Source organism: Peromyscus eremicus, chromosome 1, assembly GCF_949786415.1.
Source record: "Peromyscus eremicus chromosome 1, PerEre_H2_v1, whole genome shotgun sequence".
Classification (NCBI taxonomy): domain Eukaryota; kingdom Metazoa; phylum Chordata; class Mammalia; order Rodentia; family Cricetidae; genus Peromyscus; species Peromyscus eremicus.
This window is the reverse complement of record NC_081416.1, coordinates 25,558,896-25,579,675: the sequence shown is the minus strand read 5'-3', so window position 1 is coordinate 25,579,675 and position 20,780 is coordinate 25,558,896. Positions and strand designations below refer to the sequence as shown.

At 39.9% G+C, this 20,780-nt stretch overlaps 1 protein-coding gene across 1 annotated transcript in view; it reads left to right on the top strand.

Annotated features, from left to right (window-relative positions):
- The window catches only part of Btaf1 (B-TFIID TATA-box binding protein associated factor 1), a 94,826-nt gene that overhangs the window by 1,718 nt on the left and 72,328 nt on the right, over positions 1–20,780 (top strand). Inside the window, exons 2-3 of the mRNA XM_059258779.1 lie at positions 16,269–16,392; positions 19,534–19,648. Coding sequence (XP_059114762.1) covers positions 16,269–16,392; positions 19,534–19,648 — 239 coding nt within the window. The remainder of the gene's footprint in view (positions 1–16,268; positions 16,393–19,533; positions 19,649–20,780) is intronic.

Here is a 20,780-nt window from a genome sequence, read left to right as displayed (position 1 = left end):
TAAGGGAATTAGTACTTCCTTTCATAAAGTAGGTGTATATTTGTGCAATGTTGGGAAGCTTTATAGAGACAAAATGACAGTGCTCAAAAGACTCCTCTTTTTTGCTTAACACTAATCTGCTGACTCAAGTTTAGGACACCCGGTTTTTGAAAGAATGAGTGGGCTTTTGAAGGCTTTTGTCCTCATTATTTGGTTTCAAAGAGTAGTGTTTTTTGTTGTTCCTGTATTTTTTTTTTAATTCACTGCCAAAATTAAAGTCAGTCACATTTTATAAAAACTGCTCCTGTGCTTGGCTGGCTTAGTAATACAAGTTCAAGCGAACACTTTGGAATACCTTGTTTGTTTGGGGTAGGGGGCAGGGGTACTGGACTTTTAAAAATATTTGTGGATCCAATTTGAAAATCAAACTTTTTCAGGTATGACCTCACGCACTCAGCATATGTCTGTGCTAAATAACTTCATTTTTCTTTTTTTTTGGCATTGTGGAAATGGAGGCTCATTTAAGTACTTTTGTGTAAAAAAGTCAGAAGATAGTTTGAGAAATGGAACTCATATGCCAGAATCAAATTAAAAATATTTTTGCACTGTTTGTGTCAATGTGCATAACTGTTGGGAAACCTTAGATTTTTAAGATTTTATCTAAACGTTTCTAACAGGAAATAAATTGGTACTATTGTTCCTTCCTCTGTCAGGAAATCTGGAATAATATTTGACTTTTCTGTCTTTTCCATTCCCTCTATGCTGCTAGTCACTAAATCCAGTCCTGCCCTACCTTTCTAAGCTTCCTGCAGCTAGTCTTTGTTTTTCTGTAATTGTCACAGTCCTCTATGCTCTGTCGTGTAGTCCAGGACATCTGCAACAGCAACCCCTCCTTATTTTATTTTATTTTTAAGAAAAGGGGTTTTCTTCTGACTCAGTTTGGAGGTAAAGTTGGTGATGCTGGGGAAGGTATGTAGGATCATGAGACAGCTGGCCACACGCATCCACAGTTAGGAAGCAGAAAGAAACGCCTCTCTCTCTCCCTCCCTCCCTCCCTCCCTCCCTCCCTCCTCCTTTCTCTCTCTCTCTCTTTCTTTTTTTGAAATGCATCTCTTTAAAGAATATTTTTGCATGTGATGTTTGTGTGAGTGCACACGTGGAGGGCAGAGGACAACTTTTGGGGTCAGTCTTCTCCTTTCTCCCTTGAGTTCCAGGGATAGAACTCGGGTTGTGAGGCCAACCTGTCAAATACCTTCACCTGCTGTAACAACAGGTGAAGCAGCAGATTGATCTGGCCAGCTCAAACAGTCTTTTTCCTGGTACTTGTTCCCACTGGCGTCTCTAATTTATTCATCACTTCAGATGTGTTATTTGCTAAAATGCAAATTTTAATGCTATTATTTTTCTACTTAAAACTTGCTGGCTTTCTGTTGCCTTAGGATAAAGTCCAAATTCCCATAATTCTTGTAGATCTCTTGGTTCTTGCTTCATTTTGCATCAAGTTCTCTGCACTTACATCCCTCTCTCACTTTTATCTTCCCTCCCCAGAATGTTTTTACCTCCCATTCTTTATTTCTGGAACACTTATCTTCCCATCTCTAGTCTTTCTCATTACAATCTTAGTTGTGCCTTAATGCCTATATATCACTTTGTTCAGGAAGCCTTCTTCCTGAGTTTAACTCTACTTGTGCTGTTTGGGGTTTCTTATCTTATTCTTTCTTTTTGGAGACGGGCCTCAATCTAGTGTCCAAGCTATTCTTACTTCAGTTTCCCATAACTGAGACCACAGGAATGTGTCATTTTCTCACTGAGTGTTTCCTAATTCAAGTATAGGTTTTTGTTGTTTGGTTATATACTGGGGTTTGAGGTCAAGAGACTTGTGAATGCCAGGCAGATACTTTACCAAAGATACTCTGCCTTTGGTTTTGTGTTATAGACTCTGGATGTGTACCCTAGGCTGGCCTGCAGCTAGCTGTCAGCTTGTCCCTGCCTCAGGGGAGCTAGCTTTATAGGTACACTAACAGGTCAGGCACGTAGCTATGCTTTTCTTGTTGTTGCTGGGAAGAAAAACATTTACTTTAGCTTTGCATATTGCATATTTATAGGTATGTTATATATGCTTATAAAAGTGTAAAGGTTATAGCTTAAAGTATTTATTAGTTTTAATTATGTATATGTTTGTGCCTGTGTGTGGAATATGTGCATGTGAGTGCAAGTGACCTTGGAGGCCAGAGACATCAAATTCCCTGGACCTGGAGTTACAATTTATTGTTAGTGTACTGACATGGGTGTTGGAAGAATAGGAAAGTCTTTTTTTTTTTTTTTTAAAGATTTATTCATTTTATGTATCAGTGCTTTATCTGCATGTACACCTGTGTGCCAGAGGAGGGCATCAGATCCCATTATAGATGGTTGTGAGCCACCATGAGGTTGCTAGGAATTGATGAACTCAGGATCTTTGTAGGAGCAGCCAGTGCTCTAAACTACAGAGCCCAGGATCATGCTTTTAGAAAATAATTTATCAAGCTGTTCAGTGGTGGTGCACGCCTTTATTCCTAGCACTGGGGAGGCAGAGGCAGGCCATCCTGGTCTATAGAGTGAGTTCCAGGACTACACAGAGAAAACAACAAACAAACAAAACCCATCATAATAGTTTTAAATAAGTCCTGTTATAACATGGCTTTTTATGATGTAAACTGTATATAATCTAACCCCGCATTTTGTATGATCAAAAATTTTGATTCTGCTTACATTGCTATAAGGATTGGCTTTATTGTACTTAGACTGTGGCAAGTCGTGAGCTTCTGATCTGTGGATGAGGATATAAATCTTGCATAAATAACTGAGACTTTAAGATTGCAAACGCAGGCAGAGTTTGAAATTCTCTGTAAAATTCAGCAAAATATCATTGGAAGATAGTGCCTCCTTTAGGTGCTTGAAAGAGAATATATGTTAGAATTTAAAACAATTTAACTATTTAACTGCTGTTAAAATGTGGATGCTGGGAAGTCAGCTAAACTGTGTTATGTGACTTTGTCCCATAAACTTTTACACTCCTCACCCCCCCATCCCCCACTCCCGCCACCAAATTAGTACTTGGTATGAGCTTGTGTTGCTTGCAAACAGTCATACTTGCTAAATCTTTGAATTCCATCTTCTTGCTTTGTGAAACACTCTTCCACTGTCTCTTTCACTTTGTGGGAATTAGAACAGAAAAGGCAAGCTTAGTGGGTTTGTTACGGCTTATTCACTGGTAGTGATTCTGTGGTTGTCAGATTCTAAGTTTACTGTAGATTTGCCTTTCTTTGGGATTGGGCCTTGCTTATGTAGCCCAGGCCAAACTCCAGTTGGTGTCCCTCTTCCCTCAACATCCTGACTGCTGGGCTTGCAGGCATGTACCACCATGCCCTGCTTAATGTAGATTAGAAATTATTGTACGTGTTGGTGACACACATTTGCTTAAAGGGCAGTTTGTGGGAGTCGGTTCTTCCACCATGTGAGTCCGGGGGCTTTGAACTCAGGTTAGCAGGCTTAGCAGTAAGTGCCTGTACCAACCAGATGAGCTGTCTAGACAGTCCTGATAGGGGTTTTTAAGGAAAGGATTGTTTTTGGTATGGTTGCCTGTTTATGCCATAACTGATTGAGTTGACTGTTGTACAGTAATATTTTCCTATTAACCAGGCAGGGTTTTTTTTCCTTGATTATGTCATTTCAGAAGTGTAGTTTATATTCTTTTTCTCTAATTTATGCATAAAAGGAAATATCTAAAGTATTTCAACAACATTGAGGATTTATTTTAGAAGCCTCACCTCCTCCCCCTCAAATATATGAATTGTAAGACAGAAAAGATTCAGGGAGGAAAAAGGAAACATGTCTCTTAACAAATTGTTACATAGGAACAGAACTTTTACTTAGTCTTGTTAATTCTTACTAGACTGCTAATACTTCAGAGAAACATTGTTTCTACAGGCCTAGTCTACAAATAAGAGGAAGCGGACCTCCCACCCCCACCCGCCTGACCTGGTGACTTGTAGCCTTCTGAGTCGGCTTTCTCAGTGCTGAGCTTACGTGCTGACAAAAGGAAGTTCCTTAATGTGGGAGAGTGCTAAGGACAGGGGAAATAATTACTTATGTGGGTCACTACAAGTGCTCTATGCCTGCTGCTCCTCCTCTCTTACTATTAATTTTAGCCTTTATAAGATGGATGGTTGTGGTGCACAGTCCTTTAATCCCAGCACTTGGGATGTTGTGGATCTCTGAGTCTGAGGCCAGCCTGGTTTACAGAGTGAGTTCCAGGCTAACCAGGGCTACACAGAGAAACCTTGTCTCAAAAAACAAATACAAAAACAAAACAAAAAGATTGACAGGAAGTAATACTGTAAATTACATTTTTAAAAATACCCTATTCTTTAGAAAATACAGGGACAACCAGGAAAAAGTAGAGGAGGCATTATAGAAGATTTTCCATTTCACTCTGGTCAATTTCAATCTATTGATTTGGTTTATTTCTCAAAGTACATTTACAAAGTTTGCTTTAATTTACTGTGTTGGGTATTAAATCCAGAGCCTTACACATGCATGGTAGGCAAGTCCCCTACCACTGACCTACACTCCTAGCCATGCTTTTGTTTTTAATTGTGGTACCACAACTAAATTTGCCGCTTTAACCATTTAAAAAGATGTAATTTCATATGATTTGAAATCGCATGTATTTATGCCAGAGTCTAGCTAATTTTTTTAAAGATTTGTTTATTTATTATGTATACAGTGTTTCATCCTGCATGTTTGCCTGTACACCAGATGAGGGCATCAGATCTCATTATAGATGGTTGTGAGCCAGCCACATGTGGTTGCTGGGAATTGAACTCAGGACCTCTGGACGAACAACCAGTGCTCTTAACCTCCGAGCCATTTATCTCTAGCCCCTGGCTTACTATTTTTTAAAAAAAAATTCTTTAATGTAAGTAATGAAAGAGAGTATAAGTTGTTGGATGGAGGTGGAATATAGACAAATGGCTTAAGGAAGTAACATAGCTTGATGATACCTTTTCACCATCATTCATTAGCCCTATTTATGGAATACTTCTAGGTACTAGAATTATAACAGAACCAAAGCATCCTCCACCTGTGCTTGCACATGACTTTGGTTCACATCTTCCTGTTCATTATGAGTGTTCTACATGGCATCTTAAGTTAATCTGCTTTCTTGATTAGAAAGAAACGTCAACATGGTTTTATGTTACTCTCAGTATGAACTAGAAGATGTACATTTTAGGACAATAGAGAACTTCTTAGAAACTAACTTGATATGAGGAACTTGGTGCAGTATTCATACCAGCATTTATTTCTCCCTCTTCTCTCCCCTCTCCTCCCCTCCCCTCTCCTCTCCCCTCTCCTCTCCTCTCCCCTCCCCCCTCCCCTCCCCTCCCCTCCCCTCCCCTCCCCTCCTCTCCCCTCCCCTCTCCTCTCCTCTCCTCTCCTCTCCCCTCTCCTTCCCTCCCCTTCAGGGTTTCTCTGTGTAACAGTGCTAACTGTCTTGGAACTCTCTGTGTAGATCAGGCTGGCCTTGAACTCACAGAGATCTGCCTGCCTCCGCCTTCCAAGTGCTGGGATTAAAGATGTGCGACACCACTGCCTGGCTCCTTGTTTCTTAAATTGCACAGGCAATCACTATGTTAAATTTTACTGTACTTTATTTAAATCACATGGCTGTGGAGACTAGATGAAGGTCATCAGACCCCTGGAACTTGAGTTACAGGTGGTTGTGATCTGTCCACTGTGTGGAAGCTGTCATGTGCTTGCTGGAACCAAACCCAGGTCTTCTGCAAAAGCAGCCAGTGCTCTTAACTGCTGAACCAGCTTTCCAGCACCATTGCTGGATCATTGCATTTTATGATTATTCATTTCATGGCTCTTTGTGTCCTGGGCTAGCCCCTCTAGTCCTAGTGCTAGTCACTCTGAGCTGAGAGTATGTCACCACTTTGCTGAGCCATTTTGTCAGTGTCCTCCCCCAGTTTTTCAGAGAATAAATTCTGAGAATTTCAGTGAGATTGTTTTCTTTTCAGATAGGCACAGAGTAGAAATGTAGCTTTTTGTTGTTGCTAACTGAAGTTGTAATCTGGGGCATGTTATAGTTGAAAATGTACAAGATTTCTGTGTCTTTTTAATAGTTTAACTGCTACAGATTATATTGCTAACATCTAGAGAGGAGAGAGGTTATATTACAGTTACTTGCAGAACTTCCACAAACATCTGTATACCCTTTCCCCTTTAAGGCAGTTTTTAGGACATTTGTTTGAAATCAGTTTGGTGAAACAAAAATGAATCATGTCTTCTGTATTGTTTTTCTGAATTGAAAACAGGCTAGATTTATTAGCATCAGTAGATTCAAAACCAGTGAATGTTGTCAAATATAATTACCTTATTTTCAAAAATATTTGTTACTCTTTATTTTTTTATTTTTATTTTATTTTATTTTTTTTGAGACAAGGTTTCTCTTTGTAGTTTTTGGAGCAGATCCTGGTTCTTAATTTTTTTTAATTTTATTTATTTATTTTTATTTTATTTTATTTTTATTTTTATTTCGAGACAAGGTTTCTCTGTGGCCTCGAACTCAGAGAGATTCACCTGCCTGCCTCCCTCCCGAGTGCTGGGATTAAAGGTGTGCACCACCACTGCCTAGCATGTTACTCTTTATATGTATATGTGTGTGCCTCAGTGCATGTATTACTCTCATGTGTGCAGTGTCCATGAAGGCAGAAGAGTTTTCAGATCCCATGGGACTGGAATAATATTAGTTGTAGCCATTTAATATGGGTGCTGAGAACTGAACCTAGGATCTCTAAGAGCCACAAGTGCTTTTAAGCTCTGAGCCATCTTTTTAGCCTGAAATACCTTAAGTTTTATTTTGGTTACTCTGTAGTCTCGCATACCTTCCATTCAACTTGCTATTTGTTATCTGTCTGTATACCCTTCTGAGAGTTAAGATAAGACGGGGTCTTACTATATAGCTCTGGCTGATCTAGAACTCACTATGGAGATGAGGCAGGTCTCAAACTTACAGAGATCTACTTGCTCCTGCCTCCTTCTTGAGTGCTGGAATTAAAGGTATGTGCTACCATACCTGGCCAAAGTTTTGTGGTAACTAAGCATGGCAAGTACCTGTGATCCTAATACTCTGGAGGCTGAGACAGGATGATCTCAAGTACTAAGCCAACCTGGACTATATATTGACCTTGTCTTAAAAACAATGGAGCTGGGAGGTAGTGGTGCATCCCTTTAATTCCAGCACTTGGGAGGCAGAGGCAGGTGGATCTGTGAGTTTGAGGCCAGCCTGGTCTACAGAGCAAGTTCTAGGATAGCCAGGGCTCACAGAAAAACCCTGTCTTGACCCCCCACACATACCAAAAACAAAACAAAACAAAAAGGAAAAACCAACAGTGGGGTTGGAGAAATGCCCAGGAGTTAAAAGCACTGGGTGTTCTTACAAAGGACCTGGGTTGGATTCCTAGTATTCACATGGTGGCTCGCAAGGAACCAGCACCCTATTCTTGCTTCCACTCGCACCAGACACACACGTGATGGGTAGACAGATATACAGACAAAACACCTACACATATAAATTAACAATATAACAAACATACCCTCATATTTTGGGGGGTGGGTATGCTTAGAGTGGAAGGAAGTGGGGAGGGAAGAAAAGTACTGCTTCAAGTCCTCTTGCCCTTCTTTAATTTCTCTTGACATGTAGCTTCCTTTATCAAGGGTTATGCCTACTATCTAACATATTTTATTTCATGTGTTTCCCTCACCTCTACCAGTTCTCACTGTATCACTGTGGCCTGGCCCTGGTGAGTAGTACCCTACTTGTCTCGTAGCTGGCTACCCCAGATTAACAAGTCAGACTGCCCTTTGTCAGATATTTGTCTGGTCATTCCTTTGTTTCTCCTTTTTTGTGGTCTCTAATTTGCTGTTTCTAATGTGGAATGGAGAACTCCAAAAAGAGCTTTGATAAAGAAGACTAGAGAAGTCTTCTTGTGTCTATTCAAGGAGGTAATTTTGGTTACTACTGCAGTGGAAGAAGTGAGACTAAAGAAGCCAGCATTGAAGGAGACAGTGATCTCAGGGCAGTTGACTGATAAGTGAGCAGTGGGATAAAGGCTCCGCAGAAAGGCGACGCAAGAGGAACTTTGTGGGATAGATAGGGACAGCATTTGGTTAGAGAGGTATCAAAGATGTATGGGTAGGAGTGTGCTGAACAGAGAACAGTCCCTCAGGTCAGTACTTGCCTCTACCTTTCCCTCCTTCTTTCCCTCCTTCTTTCCCTCCTTCCTTCCTTCCTTCCTTCCTTCCTTCCTTCCTTCCTTCCTTCCTTCCTTCCTTCCTTCCATTCATTCATTTTTCGAGACAGAGTTTCTCTGTGTAACAGCCCTGGCTGTCCTGGAACTCAGACCAGGCTGGTCTTGAACTCACAGACATATGCTTGCCTCTGTCTCCCTAGTGCTGGGATTAAAGGCATGTGCCACCACTGCCAGACACCTCTACTTTTTTTGAGGCAGGGTCTCTTGTCATCATCTCCACCCCTGTTCTATAAGCCAGGTTAACTGGCCCGTGAGTTTCCCAGGATATATACTGCTGTATCTATCTGGTAATGGTGTTTTATGACAGCAATAAAAGCAAACTAATATAAAAATTTACTGATGGACCAAGATAATAGCTTGGTCATATAGCACAGGTTGGGTTTGAATTTAAGATTATAGTCATGTGTCCCCCAAGCCCAGTTTATAAGACCATTGTTAGACTGTGGATGTATCCCAGTTGATAGAGTGCTTGAATGCATGAAGTCCTGCATTTGATACTTACCGCTCTACCCCTTAAACTAGGCATGGTTGTACACACCTGTAACCCTAGCCCTTGAGAGGTGGAGGTAGAAAGATCAGGATTTCATGGCCAACCTCATCTGCATTGAGAGTTCAAGGCAAATCTAGGCTACACGAGGACCTTGTCTATAAAATGAAGTAGATTAAAATTTAAATTTGCTGGGCGGTGGTGGCGCACGCCTTTAGTCCCAGCACTTGGGAGGCAGAGCCAGGTGGATCTCTGTGAGTTCGAGGCCAGCCTGGGCTACCAAGTGAGTTCCAGGAAAGGCGCAAAGCTACACGGAGAAACCCTGTCTCGGAAAAAAAAAACAACAACAACAAAAAAAAACAAAAAAAAATTAAATTTGCCAGGTGGTGATGGTGCACGCCTTTAATCCCAGCACTTAGGAGGCAGAAGGAGGCCAATCTCTGAGTTCCTGGTCTACAGAGTGAGGTTCAGGACAGCCAGACCTTACATACACAGAGAAACCCTGTCTTCAAAATAAACAAAAGAAGACATTATAAAGGGAAAAATAATATAACAGTATTGTGGAAACCCAAAAGACTTATATTTGGATTATACTTCTTTGTTTTGTGTTACTCTGTGGTAGATGAGGGTGAGTCACTGAAACTTTCAGAATAAGGTAGTGATTTAATCAAAGTGTACTTTAGGAAGTTAATCTGACAACTGGATCACATTTAGTATGAATTATATATACTAAAGGCACTTGGAAGTGTGTCAGATGGGCTAGATTTAGGGACTATTTGTACTGATTATGAAGAAACAATAGTGTGTAGTTTCCTAAAAGAGAAACTGGTGAGATGAGCAACCAAAGATTGTGTGAGTTCTGAACTTTCATAGAAAGAGCAGTATGAATACAAGGTGAAGTAAAGAAGTACCTGGAAACTACCAAGGTAATCAAAACTTGAGAAGGAAAGAATTTAAGAATGAATACTTGTATCAAAAGTCATAGAAGAGTTGAGAAAATTTGAATTTATAAAAAATGCTATTAGATTTGGAGCTTAAGGGTTCGTTGGTGACCTCCGCGTGGTTAATTCAGGTTTTCCAGGATTAAATTTCACATGATCAGAAAAAATGGTATGTGTATATGTATGCACACATTTGTGTGGAGGCCTAATGACAATCTTTGGTGACATTCCTAAGATATTATTCATCTTGTTTTTGGCCTGAAACACACTGATTAGAATAGAATAGAATTAGAATAGAATTAGAATTATTAGAATTAGAATTAGAATTAGAATTAGAATTAGAATAGAATAGAATAGAATAGGCTGGTCATCAAGCCTCAGGGACCTCCCAGTCTCTGCCTTCCCAGCACTGGGATTACAAGCGTGTGCCACAATGCTTGCTCGCCTTTTTAAAGTGGGGTCTGGGGTTTTCAGTCAGGTCCTTGTGCTTGGAGGAGCACTTTACTGGCTGAGTTCTCTCACCAGCCCCAGGAATAAATGTATTTAATATTTAAGCACTTGATGAAGATGTTTGGCCCTAGAGGAACGTATTCTAGAAAATGGAGATCAAGAGATTTTTGCACAGTTAGCGGAAGGCAGAGAGAATGGGTTAATGACACAGATGTTATGATCAGATATTGGGGAAAGGGTAATTGAGGTTAGAAGAGTAATGGTATCAAGACATGGTCTTATAAGTAGGTGAGTACTAGAGTGTATTTCCTTAGAGTGTATTTTGCTGTTTATGGACTTACAAATAGATTGGTAATGGCTCTTTAGAGTATTTATTTTACAGCTGGTCTTACTTTTGGTCATCTAAAAAAAAAAATCACAGAAAATAAATTTTAGAGTAGTTGAATTTTTCCAGAGGCACAATTTAACAAACTAGCATCACATAAATCAAAGATATGACAAACATATCAGTGGTTAAAAATAAAAATTGAAAAAAAAAGCTTTTATAGGAATGTTAAACTGTCAAATATGTACACTATCTAGTTCTATACTCCAAAATAAGAAGATTCTGAGGGAAATTTTAGGTGAGTCTGGCAGTTTTCCAATAAATGACAGAAGCCAGGTGGTGGTGGCACACACCTTTAATCCCAGCAGAGGCAGGCGGATCTGTGAGTTTGAGATCAGCCTGGTCTACAGAGTGAGTTCTAGGACAAGAGGGCTACACAGAGAAACGGGGGAGTGGGGGGGAGTGGGGGGGGGTGGCAAACCACCACCACCACCAAATAAGTGACAGAGTAAGATTTTTGAAAAGTATTCTAACTTCAGTCTATTTCTTTTGGGGAGTGAGGGTGTTTTTTTAATAGTTGAGTCCTCAGTTGATGAGAGCATCCATGATATTTTAAAGAATACAAATAGAAACATCTGTGGCATAGGTTTGATCTTCAACTCTTTCTGTCAGTGTGGTTTATGTATATTATGCAGCATACATGCTTGCAGAGGCCATAGGAGAATGTTAGGTGTCCTATTGTGTCATTCACCACCTACTCTCTTGAGCCAGGGTCTTTATTGAACCATGAGCTAGGTCAGCAGATAGCAAACCCACCTGCCACTGACTCCCACAGCCCTGGGATTACAGGGGCCATCATGACCATGCCCAGCTTTTTAAAAATATGGGTGCTAGAGATTCAAACGCAGCCTTCATGCTTGCCCTACAAGTGCTCTTACTCAGCCCCTTCAACTATTTTTTTATAATCAAACTTATTTAAATATTTAATTTTTGGTAATTTTACCTTTTTTTATTTTTGGTTTTTCGAGACAGGGTTTCTCTGTGTAGTTTTGATGCCTGTCCTGGATCTCACTCTGTAGACCAGGCTGGCTTTGAACTCACAGAGATCAGCCTGGCTCTGCCCCCCCCCCCCCCAAGTGCTGGGATTAAAGGCGTGCACCACTGCCGCCCGGCACCTTCAATAAAATTTAAGATTTAAAATCCACATCTAGGCCAAGTGAGGTTGCAGTTTGTTAAATACAGACTTTAAGTAGGAGGTTAAATTTAGTTGGATTTAACAGGGAGACTTTAAAAAAATAGATATGTGCCTATTTGTTTTTGCATGCTTAAAATTTCTTTTTAAAAACATTTATTTTGGGGAGGCAGGGCCTACGTGTGTCATGGTATATATGTAGAGATCAGAAGGCAACTTGTGGGATTTAATTCTTTTCTTCACCTGTTTGGGTTCTGGGGATTGAGCCCAGGTCATCAGGCTTGGTCGCAAACTCTTTTACCTGCTCAGTAAGCCATCTTGTTGGTCTCCTAAAATTTCATTAAATCTTTTTTTTGTCATTGAGCTTCAGGCGTTCTGGATAGCAACATGCAGATACCTGTCATCTCCAAGGATATTTGTTGTGAAGATTCACAGCGGGTGCTCATGAGCTCTGACATACCAGACTCATGAAAACAAGTCAAAGGGCTCAGACCTGAGAATCACAAATAAAATGAATAAAGGGAATCAGTTTATAGTGAAAGGATTTTAAGTCTAACTTTACCTTAGAACTTTTTAAGAATACTAGTGGTCATAAACAGTTTTCCTTTCTTTTGCCTCAATCCAAATCCTCCCACCAATCCTTCAGCAAAAACCAGTGCATGAATGGTGTGCCAGATGTTTGAGAGATGGCTTTAAAAAAGGAAGCTGTGCCGGGCGGTGGTGGCGCACGCCTTTAATCCCAGCACTCGGGAGGCAGAGCCAGGCGGATCTCTGTGAGTTCGAGGCCAGCCTGGGCTACCAAGTGAGTTCCAGGAAAGGCGCAAAACTACACAGAGAAACCCTGCCTCAAAAAAACAAAAAAAAAAAAAAAAAAAAAAAGGAAGCTGTTTCAGCTTACTGTTTCAGAGCTTACAGTCCATGGTTGGGTGGCTCAATTGTGTCTATGGGAAGGCAGAATAGCTTGAGTAACGGGCATGGTAATGCAGGACTGCTCACTTCAGGCAGAGAAAGGGAGAGGGAGAAAAAGACGGGATAGAGACATCCATTGAAGACATCCCCAGGGATTACTTCCTTCAGCCAGGCCCACCTCCTGAAGCTTCTCTTACATTCCCCAATAGCACTGTATGCTGGAGGTCAAACTAAACCCATTAGTCTGTGGAGGTATTTTATATCCCACAGAAGGGGAAAGGCCAGTGTTAGATAGCTGTGAATGAGCTAGAAGAAATATAGTCTACATGCACTGTATATGTGTAAATTAATTTTTGCATTTCTTTTGGACTTTAACTGTGTTGTATTATTTTTTGTCTTCAGCTTTAATTGCCTAAAGGAATTTTCTTCAGCCATATCTTTCTTACAATACCCTTAAACTGTAAAATGTAAATCATGTCTCAGTATTTTGTTCTGAAATAGTTGAATGTTTCCATACTATTAATCTTGACCAAAAAAGATGTATTTTAGTTATATTTCTAACCATTTATAATGATTTTATGCTTAATACGAATATGACTTTTTTTTCTACCTGCCTCTGCCTCCCAAGTGCTGGGATTAGAGTACACTACCACTGCTGGCAATATGAATCATTTTAAAAATACCGTGTTTCTAGCCGGGTGGTGGTGGCACACGCCTTTAATCCCAGCACTCGGGAGGCAGAGGCAGGTGGATTTCTGTGAGTTTGAGGCCAGCCTGGTCTACAGAGCAAGTACCAGGACAGGTTCCAAAGCTACACAGAGAAACCCTGTCTTGAAAAACAAAACAAAACCAAAAACAACACCTCCCTCCATATGTTTCTGCCTCACTGTGTAGCCCTGGCTGGCTTTGAACTCAGAGATTCACTAGCCTCTGCTTCCTTTTTGAGTGTTGGGATTAAAGGTATGGCCGGCCACCAGGTTGCCTGACCTGTTTACCTCTTAGTGTGAAAGAAATTCATCTATTTTATTTGTCCTCTAATAATCTTTTTTTCCCCTTTTCGCCTCCTCTTCCTTTTTTCTTAAATAAAAGGCTTTCAGAACTTTATAACTTTTTAGTTCTTTGTGAGATAAAAAGAATCCCAGAAGTATTATAAACATCTTAGTTTATTGATGCTTAAAGCTCATGCCTAGCTTTGGGACCTTGTTTGTTCTCTCTTCCTTATAGATAAAATGTAGTTATATCCACTAGCTCCCCTCATGTCAGATGGGCAGTTCTTGTAACCTTGCCCATTGTTCCCATCCATTTTGTTTAAAGGATCCATTTATCTCAAATATGAAGCCTCCTTTCATAAACATGGCACTAACTTTACTTCAGTGGGTTAGTGTAGTGGCAAGGTTACTGTGTGACATGTAGATAGGCTGTGTAGTTGTGACTTGGTCCACCTTCACTCCTTACTCTAGGCATAATCTATTGTGGTTTTATTGCACATCTTGTTTATAAGTAGGAGAACTAGGGTTTGGATTTGTGTCATTATCTCACATGAGTGTTTACAAACTCAGGAATATATTAGTTGCCGCGTTTATCACTTCTGTGCAGGTGACTCTTACCTGTCAACGCTCTTCTGAATGTTAGCTCTCTATTCCAATTATCATTCTGTGCTCTCCTAACTATACTTTCCCCGCCACCAGTGAGCGTCTTTTCCTGTTCAACTGCCCTTTCTCATTTCTTTTAGTGGTACCTTTTTTCTTTTTAGGGAATGGGTTGGGATGGGGAGTTGCGGCAAAGTCTTAATATGTAGCCCAAGCTGGTCTTGAACTCAGTTGTTGCCTAGGCTGATCTCACCCTCAAACTGATTATTCTGCCTTCTTTTCCTTCCTTCCTTCCTTCCTTCCTTCCTTCCTTCCTTCCTTCCTTCCTTCCTTCCTTTTTCTTTCTTTCTTTCTTTCTTTCTTTCTTTCTTTCTTTCTTTCTTTCTTTCTTTCTTTCTTTCTTTCTTTCTTTCAAGATTTATTTATTTATTACGTATACAGTGTTCTGTCTGCATGTATATCTGCAGGCCAGAAGAGGGCGCCAGATCTCATTACAGATGGTTGTGGGCCACCATGTGGTTGCTGGGAATTGAACTCAGGACCTCTGGAAGAGCAGCTAGTGCTCTTAACCGCTGTGTCATCTCTCCAGCCCCTGCCTTATTTTCTTAAGTGCTAGGATTATAAGCATGTGCCACAAAGCCCTGTTTGACATCTTCATTTCTAAGACTTAAAAATCTCATAGTTCTTTCTTTTTTTTCTTTCTTTTTTTTTTTTTTTTGGCTTAATTTCCACACTGTGTATGTTTTATTTCCATGTATGTTTTTCTTCTGTATCATGACTAGTAGCTTCTTTGTGTTTCTTTTTGTTAGGATCGTGGTTTAGTTGTTTGCAAGGCTTCTCACTACTGCCAGATCAGTCTTCCTAATGCATAACCCAAGTTACACTTGGTGCATTGTCTCCTTTCCCTCTCTTTTTATGTAGTCCAGGCTGACTTTGAACCCGCAGTACTGAGATAATTGTGCACCACTCTGCCCTGTTGATCCCGTCATTTTCTTGGCCCAAGACTTTTGTTGCACCATACAGTCAAGGATTCTACATTACTTCTGCAGGTGTATTTCCTTTTCTTTGTAGGTATATTTCCCTTTCTTTTTCCTTTCCTTTCCTCTCTTCTCTCCTCTCCTCTTTTTTCCTTTCCTCTTCTCTTCTCTTCTCTTCTCTTCTCTTCTCTTCTCTTCTCTTCTCTTCTCTTCTCTCCTGTCCTCTCTTCTCTTCTCTTCTCTTCTCTTCTCTTGTCTCCCCCTCCCTTCCTTCCCCTCTTCCTCCCTTTCTTCCTCTCCCCTTCATTAGTTTATTTATTTAGAAAAGGTCTCTCTATGCAGCCCTGGCTGGTTGGGAACACTTTATGTAGACTAGGCTGTCCTGAAGCTTACAGCCTGCTTCTGCTTTCCTCCCAAGTGCTAGGAGTTGTGCCTGGTCATCCTGTTTTCTATTTATTTACCCTGAATTATAACCAAGCCATATTATTTACTTTGCAAGTTGCATTCTTTTTTTATTGCTGGCTTTTAAAATTTCATTTATTTAAGCATTTTTGAGACAAGGTCTTCTCAGGAGCCCAGGCTGGACTGGAACTCACTATATAGCCTAGGTTGGCCTTGAATTTGTGACAGTCCTGCCTCAGCCTTCCTAAAGCTGGGATTATAGGCATGAGCCACCACCCTCAGTTTATTGCTGGCTCCTGTTCCTTCTTCCTTGAGAGCAAAGATAGTCTATCTTATAGCCATGGCACAGATCTTTTACACACACACACACACACACACACACACACACACACACACACACGTCTATGTACATATCTCTATATATTATTTATTTATTTATATTTACATTTATTTATTTAAATTTTCGAGACAAGGTTTTGCGTATCCCAGGTTAGCCTTGAATTTGCTCTGTAGATTTGGCTGTCCTTGTACTCTTGATATTTCTGCTTCTTCTCAGGTCCAGCATAGGGCTTTATTCAGAGGTGTTGAATACATTTTCTGCCTCAAGTTTGAGGAAACACATCCAGATTAACTGTTGTATTTTTCCTATTATTATAGACTTGATCGTCTTTTTATCTTATTGGATACTGGTACTACTCCAGTTACAAGAAAAGCTGCTGCACAGCAACTTGGAGAAGTAGTGAAGCTTCATCCTCATGAACTAAATAATTTGTTATCTAAGGTAAAGAACTCTGTTTTCTTAATGTAATACAATTATAAAGACTTGTCCATGGGCAGAGAAACAACAGGACAGGTAAAATCACTCTAAGTAACCTTGTGTTCTCTGAATTTCATTAAATATCTTTAGTTTTTCAAAGTTGCTATTTGTTTGAAAGTTAAAAAGTATTTAAATCAATTTTAATTGTTTAAAAGATCTGTCAACATTGAACGTTTTGCTTGTATAACAAAATTGAATCTGTCCCAATTTATTAATGGACTAAGTTGTTAATCTGGTTTGTTAGTGGTCTAACTTGTTCTTAATGGCTAATAATTATATGATAGTTGGTAGTTTTAAAATGGATGAGTGCTCATGGGCAGTGCTTGAATATATAAGACCCTAGTTGAGCTGTTTGGGATGGGAAATTTCTACATTGGTGGCTCAGTGTTTCTATAATCCTAGTACATGTCTTTTCCTATGTAATGGCTGTATTTTTGCTTACCTGTGGATATGTTGAAGTGTACCGATACATTACTATTTGACCAATGTCCTGTGTTAACTTCCTGGTGTGCAGAATCAAGCAGTAATCCTTCAGGATGGTGGAAGCAGGGAAATGGCAGGAGCTAGCAGTGGTTCTTAACCTGTGGGTCTTGACCCCGTTGGGGTTCACATATCAGATTATTCTGCATATCAGATATTTACATTAAGATGCATAACATTAACAAAATTACAGTTATGAAGTGGCAGCGAAATAATTTTGTGGTTGAGGGGGTCACTGCAACATGAGGAACTGTTTTGAAAGGGTCGCAGCATTAGGAAGGTTGAGAACCACCACCGAGTTAGAGGACAGGGTGAGGGCATATGATCACCTAGACATTGGAAGCCCTAAGACAGTCTAGTGACTAGACTCTAGTCTAGCCCTCTTTGTCTCCCTGATGCACAGGAGTCAGAGTTACAAGTCCCCTTACAACATATACAGTTATGTATTATGTGGTTGGTACCGTAAGGGCTCCCTTCTAAGGGAGTATTCCTTTTTTTTTTTCTCCTTCTAAGGGAGTATTCTTTTTTTTTTTTTTTTTCTTTCTCCTTTTTTGTTTTTTTGAGACAGGATTTCTCTGTGTAGCCATAGGTTGTCCTGGATCTCGCTCTGTAGACCAGGCTGGCCTTTAACTCCTAGAGATCCCACCTGCTTCTGCCTCCCTAGTGCTGGCATTAAAGGTGTGTGTCACAGCCGCCCAGCTATCAGTCTAATTTTAAAGTGGTTTTATCACCACAGGATATGGTTTCCTTACCATATCCCTTTTAGCAGTTGTTCTAGCACATACTCAGTATTTAGTCACATACTCAGCTCTAGGAGCCATTAAACTAACTTTGTAGATTTGTCTGTTTGAATATTTGGGGCAAAACAAATTGTGCTGTATGTGATCTTTTATGACATGTTTTAAGTAAAATAATGTGTTCATATTGTAGTGTGTTTTATTACTTCATTCTCCTTTATTGCAAAATGATAGTTCTGTGGATATGAATGGACAGTACTTAGACAGTGTGCTACATCTTGTCTGCTCATCAGTCAAGGGACATTTATGTTGTGAAAAATACTGCCACAAAAATTTATGTACATTTTTTATTGGTGTTGTTTTTTCTTTCTTTTTTTTCTGTTTCTTTTCTTTCTTTCTTTCTTTCTTTCTTTCTTTCTTTCTTTCTTTCTTTTTTTTTTTTTTTTTTTTTCAAGACAGGGTTTCTATGTAACAAGTCTGGCTGTCCTGGGACTTGCTTTGTAGACCAGGCTGGCCTTAAACTCAAAGAGATCCGAATGCCTCTGCCTCCTGAGTGCTGGGATTAAAGGAGTGTGCCACCATGCCAGGCTTGGTGTGTGTGTGTGTGTGTGTGTGTGTGTGTGTGTGTGTGTGTGTGTGTGAGAGAGAGAGAGAGAGAGAGAGAGAGAGAGACAGAGACAGAGACAGAGACAGACAGAGACAGACACTCACTCACTCACTCACTCACTCACTCACTCAGTCTTACCCTGTAGTCCAGGGTGGCCTGGAACTCACTGTGTAGCCTAAGACATGGGGCAGTTCTACCTCAGCCTCTCAATTGCTAAGCAGTGAGAATAAGTAAGGTATGTACTTGGCACTGTGTGTGTGTGTGTATACACACACAGTGCGCGTGCACACACGCACATGCACATGCACACATGCATGTGCATGAGAAAGAGAGTGCCCATGGGCTATGGGGGGTGCCCTGTGTACATCAGAGGTCAGTCATGACTTTTGTTCCTTAGGAACCATAATCCATGTTTGGATGCTTTGAGATAGAATCTCATAGGCTTGGAGACCACTCAATAGGGAGATCTAGGTTGGCTGGTCAGTTAAGTCCTAGGAATCTACTTCTCTCTGTTTCTCAGTGCTGGGATTGTAAATGCTAGCCACCATTCCTGGTTCATTACTTGGGTTCTAGGGACTATTGAATTTAGGTCTTCATGCTTGCCTGGCTAGGAGCTTACTTATTAACTGAGCTATCTTGCCAGCTCAAATTTATTTTTCAGTGCGTTAAATGGCTATGTTATTTTTAAAATACCTTTAAATATTTTATTCCCCCCAGCCCCCTTGGTTTTTTTTTTGTTGTTGTTGTTTGTTTGTTTGTTTTTTGAGACAAGGTGTCTCTGTGTAACACCTCTAGCTGTCCTGGAACTTGCTTTGTAGACCAGGCTGACCTCATACTCACAGAGATCTGCCTGCTGCCTCTGCCTCCTGAGTGCTGGGATTAAAGGCGTGCGCCACCACCCTTGGCTCCTCTTTCTTCTTTTTAAGATGGTAGTGAAGGCAAGAGAAATGGCTCAGTGTGTAAAGGAAGGTGCTGCCAAGCCTGGTAACCTGAGTTCAGTCACTGGAACCCTGCTAGTGGAAGGAGAGAACCAATGTCTGCAAGTTGTCCTCTGACCGCCACACATGCGCACAAAATAATTGTTAAAGAACAAGGGGGGGGGGATATATAGTAATACTTTCTATGAATAATCAAACTTCATGAATTAGCTTAATAATTCTAAATGTTTTATATGTATTTGAAGGATCCCAGATTATAAATTAATAACAAATTAACATTTTTCTGATTACTTGGAACAAACTTTTGTTTTGATATGTAATTATTTTATTTTATAATTTTAAGGTATTAATATACTTAAGGAGTGCAAATTGGGATACCCGGATTGCTGCAGGACAAGCTGTTGAAGCTATAGTGAAAAATGTGCCCGAGTGGAATCCAGTGCCAAGAACCAAACAAGGTGCCTTTAATGTGGAAAAGTAGTTTGAAATAAAACATAACTGTAGAATTAATTACAATGAAAAGTATGTAGTTTAACAATTTCAATTTTGATTTAAAGGCTTAATTTTCACATTTTTCAGGTTCAACTTTGCTAGGGAAGAATATTGAATAAGATGAGTGTTGTCACTAAACTTAAAAAAAGCTGCTGGATAAACAATATTTTCATTGTATTTCTAAAAATATTTAATCCTGTAGGGTACTAAATTTATTACTTCCCTCCAAGGGATGAATATAGTGTAAATATCTGAAACAATTCATTTTTCATTGTTGTTTGGAAAAATCATACAGTGTGATATTTTCTAAACTTTAGCATAATTTATGTATGGATATTTGGCAAGCTAACTCTTTAGTCATGTCCTTCCTCTGTGTAGGGGTTGTCTTCTTGTTTGTTTTGATTTTGTGGTGTGGAGGGTTGAACCCAGGGCCTTGTGGATGATAGACAAGAATTCTACTACTGAGCTGTACTGCTCCCCCAAATTAGTGTTTTTTGTTGTTGTTCTCTTTGAATGTTATATAGAGGGAAAAGATTGTAGTACTTATTTTATGATTGCTTATACTGATAATTTAAAGTAAACCATATGCCTTTGAGACAATATAAGGCATACGATTTAATTAAGTGATTTTATTTTTGGTTTTTGGTTTTTTGAGACAGGATTTCTCTATATACCCTCGCTGTCCTGGAACTTACTCTGTAGACCAGACTGGCCTCGAACTCACAGAGATCTGCCTGCCTCTGCCTGCTGAGTGCAGGGACTAAAGGCATATGCCACCACTTCCCCAGCAGCTTAAGTGAACTTCTATTATGTATTATTTTATCTAAATTTTGTCTTTCATAATTTGGCCACACAATATCAGTTATGTAGTGGTATGAATTCTGTCAGAGGATAGAGTTACAAATTTAGTTTTCAGTAGTGTTTTGTTCATTTGTTTTTTGAGACAGGGTTCTATGTGTAACAGCCCTTGCTGTGCTGGAACTCACTTTGTAGACCAGGCTGCCTCTGCCTCCTGAGGGCTGGTTGAGTTTTTTTGTTTTTGTTTTTGTTTTTTGTTTTTTGTTTTTTGAGACAGGGTTTCTCTGTGTAGTTTTGGAC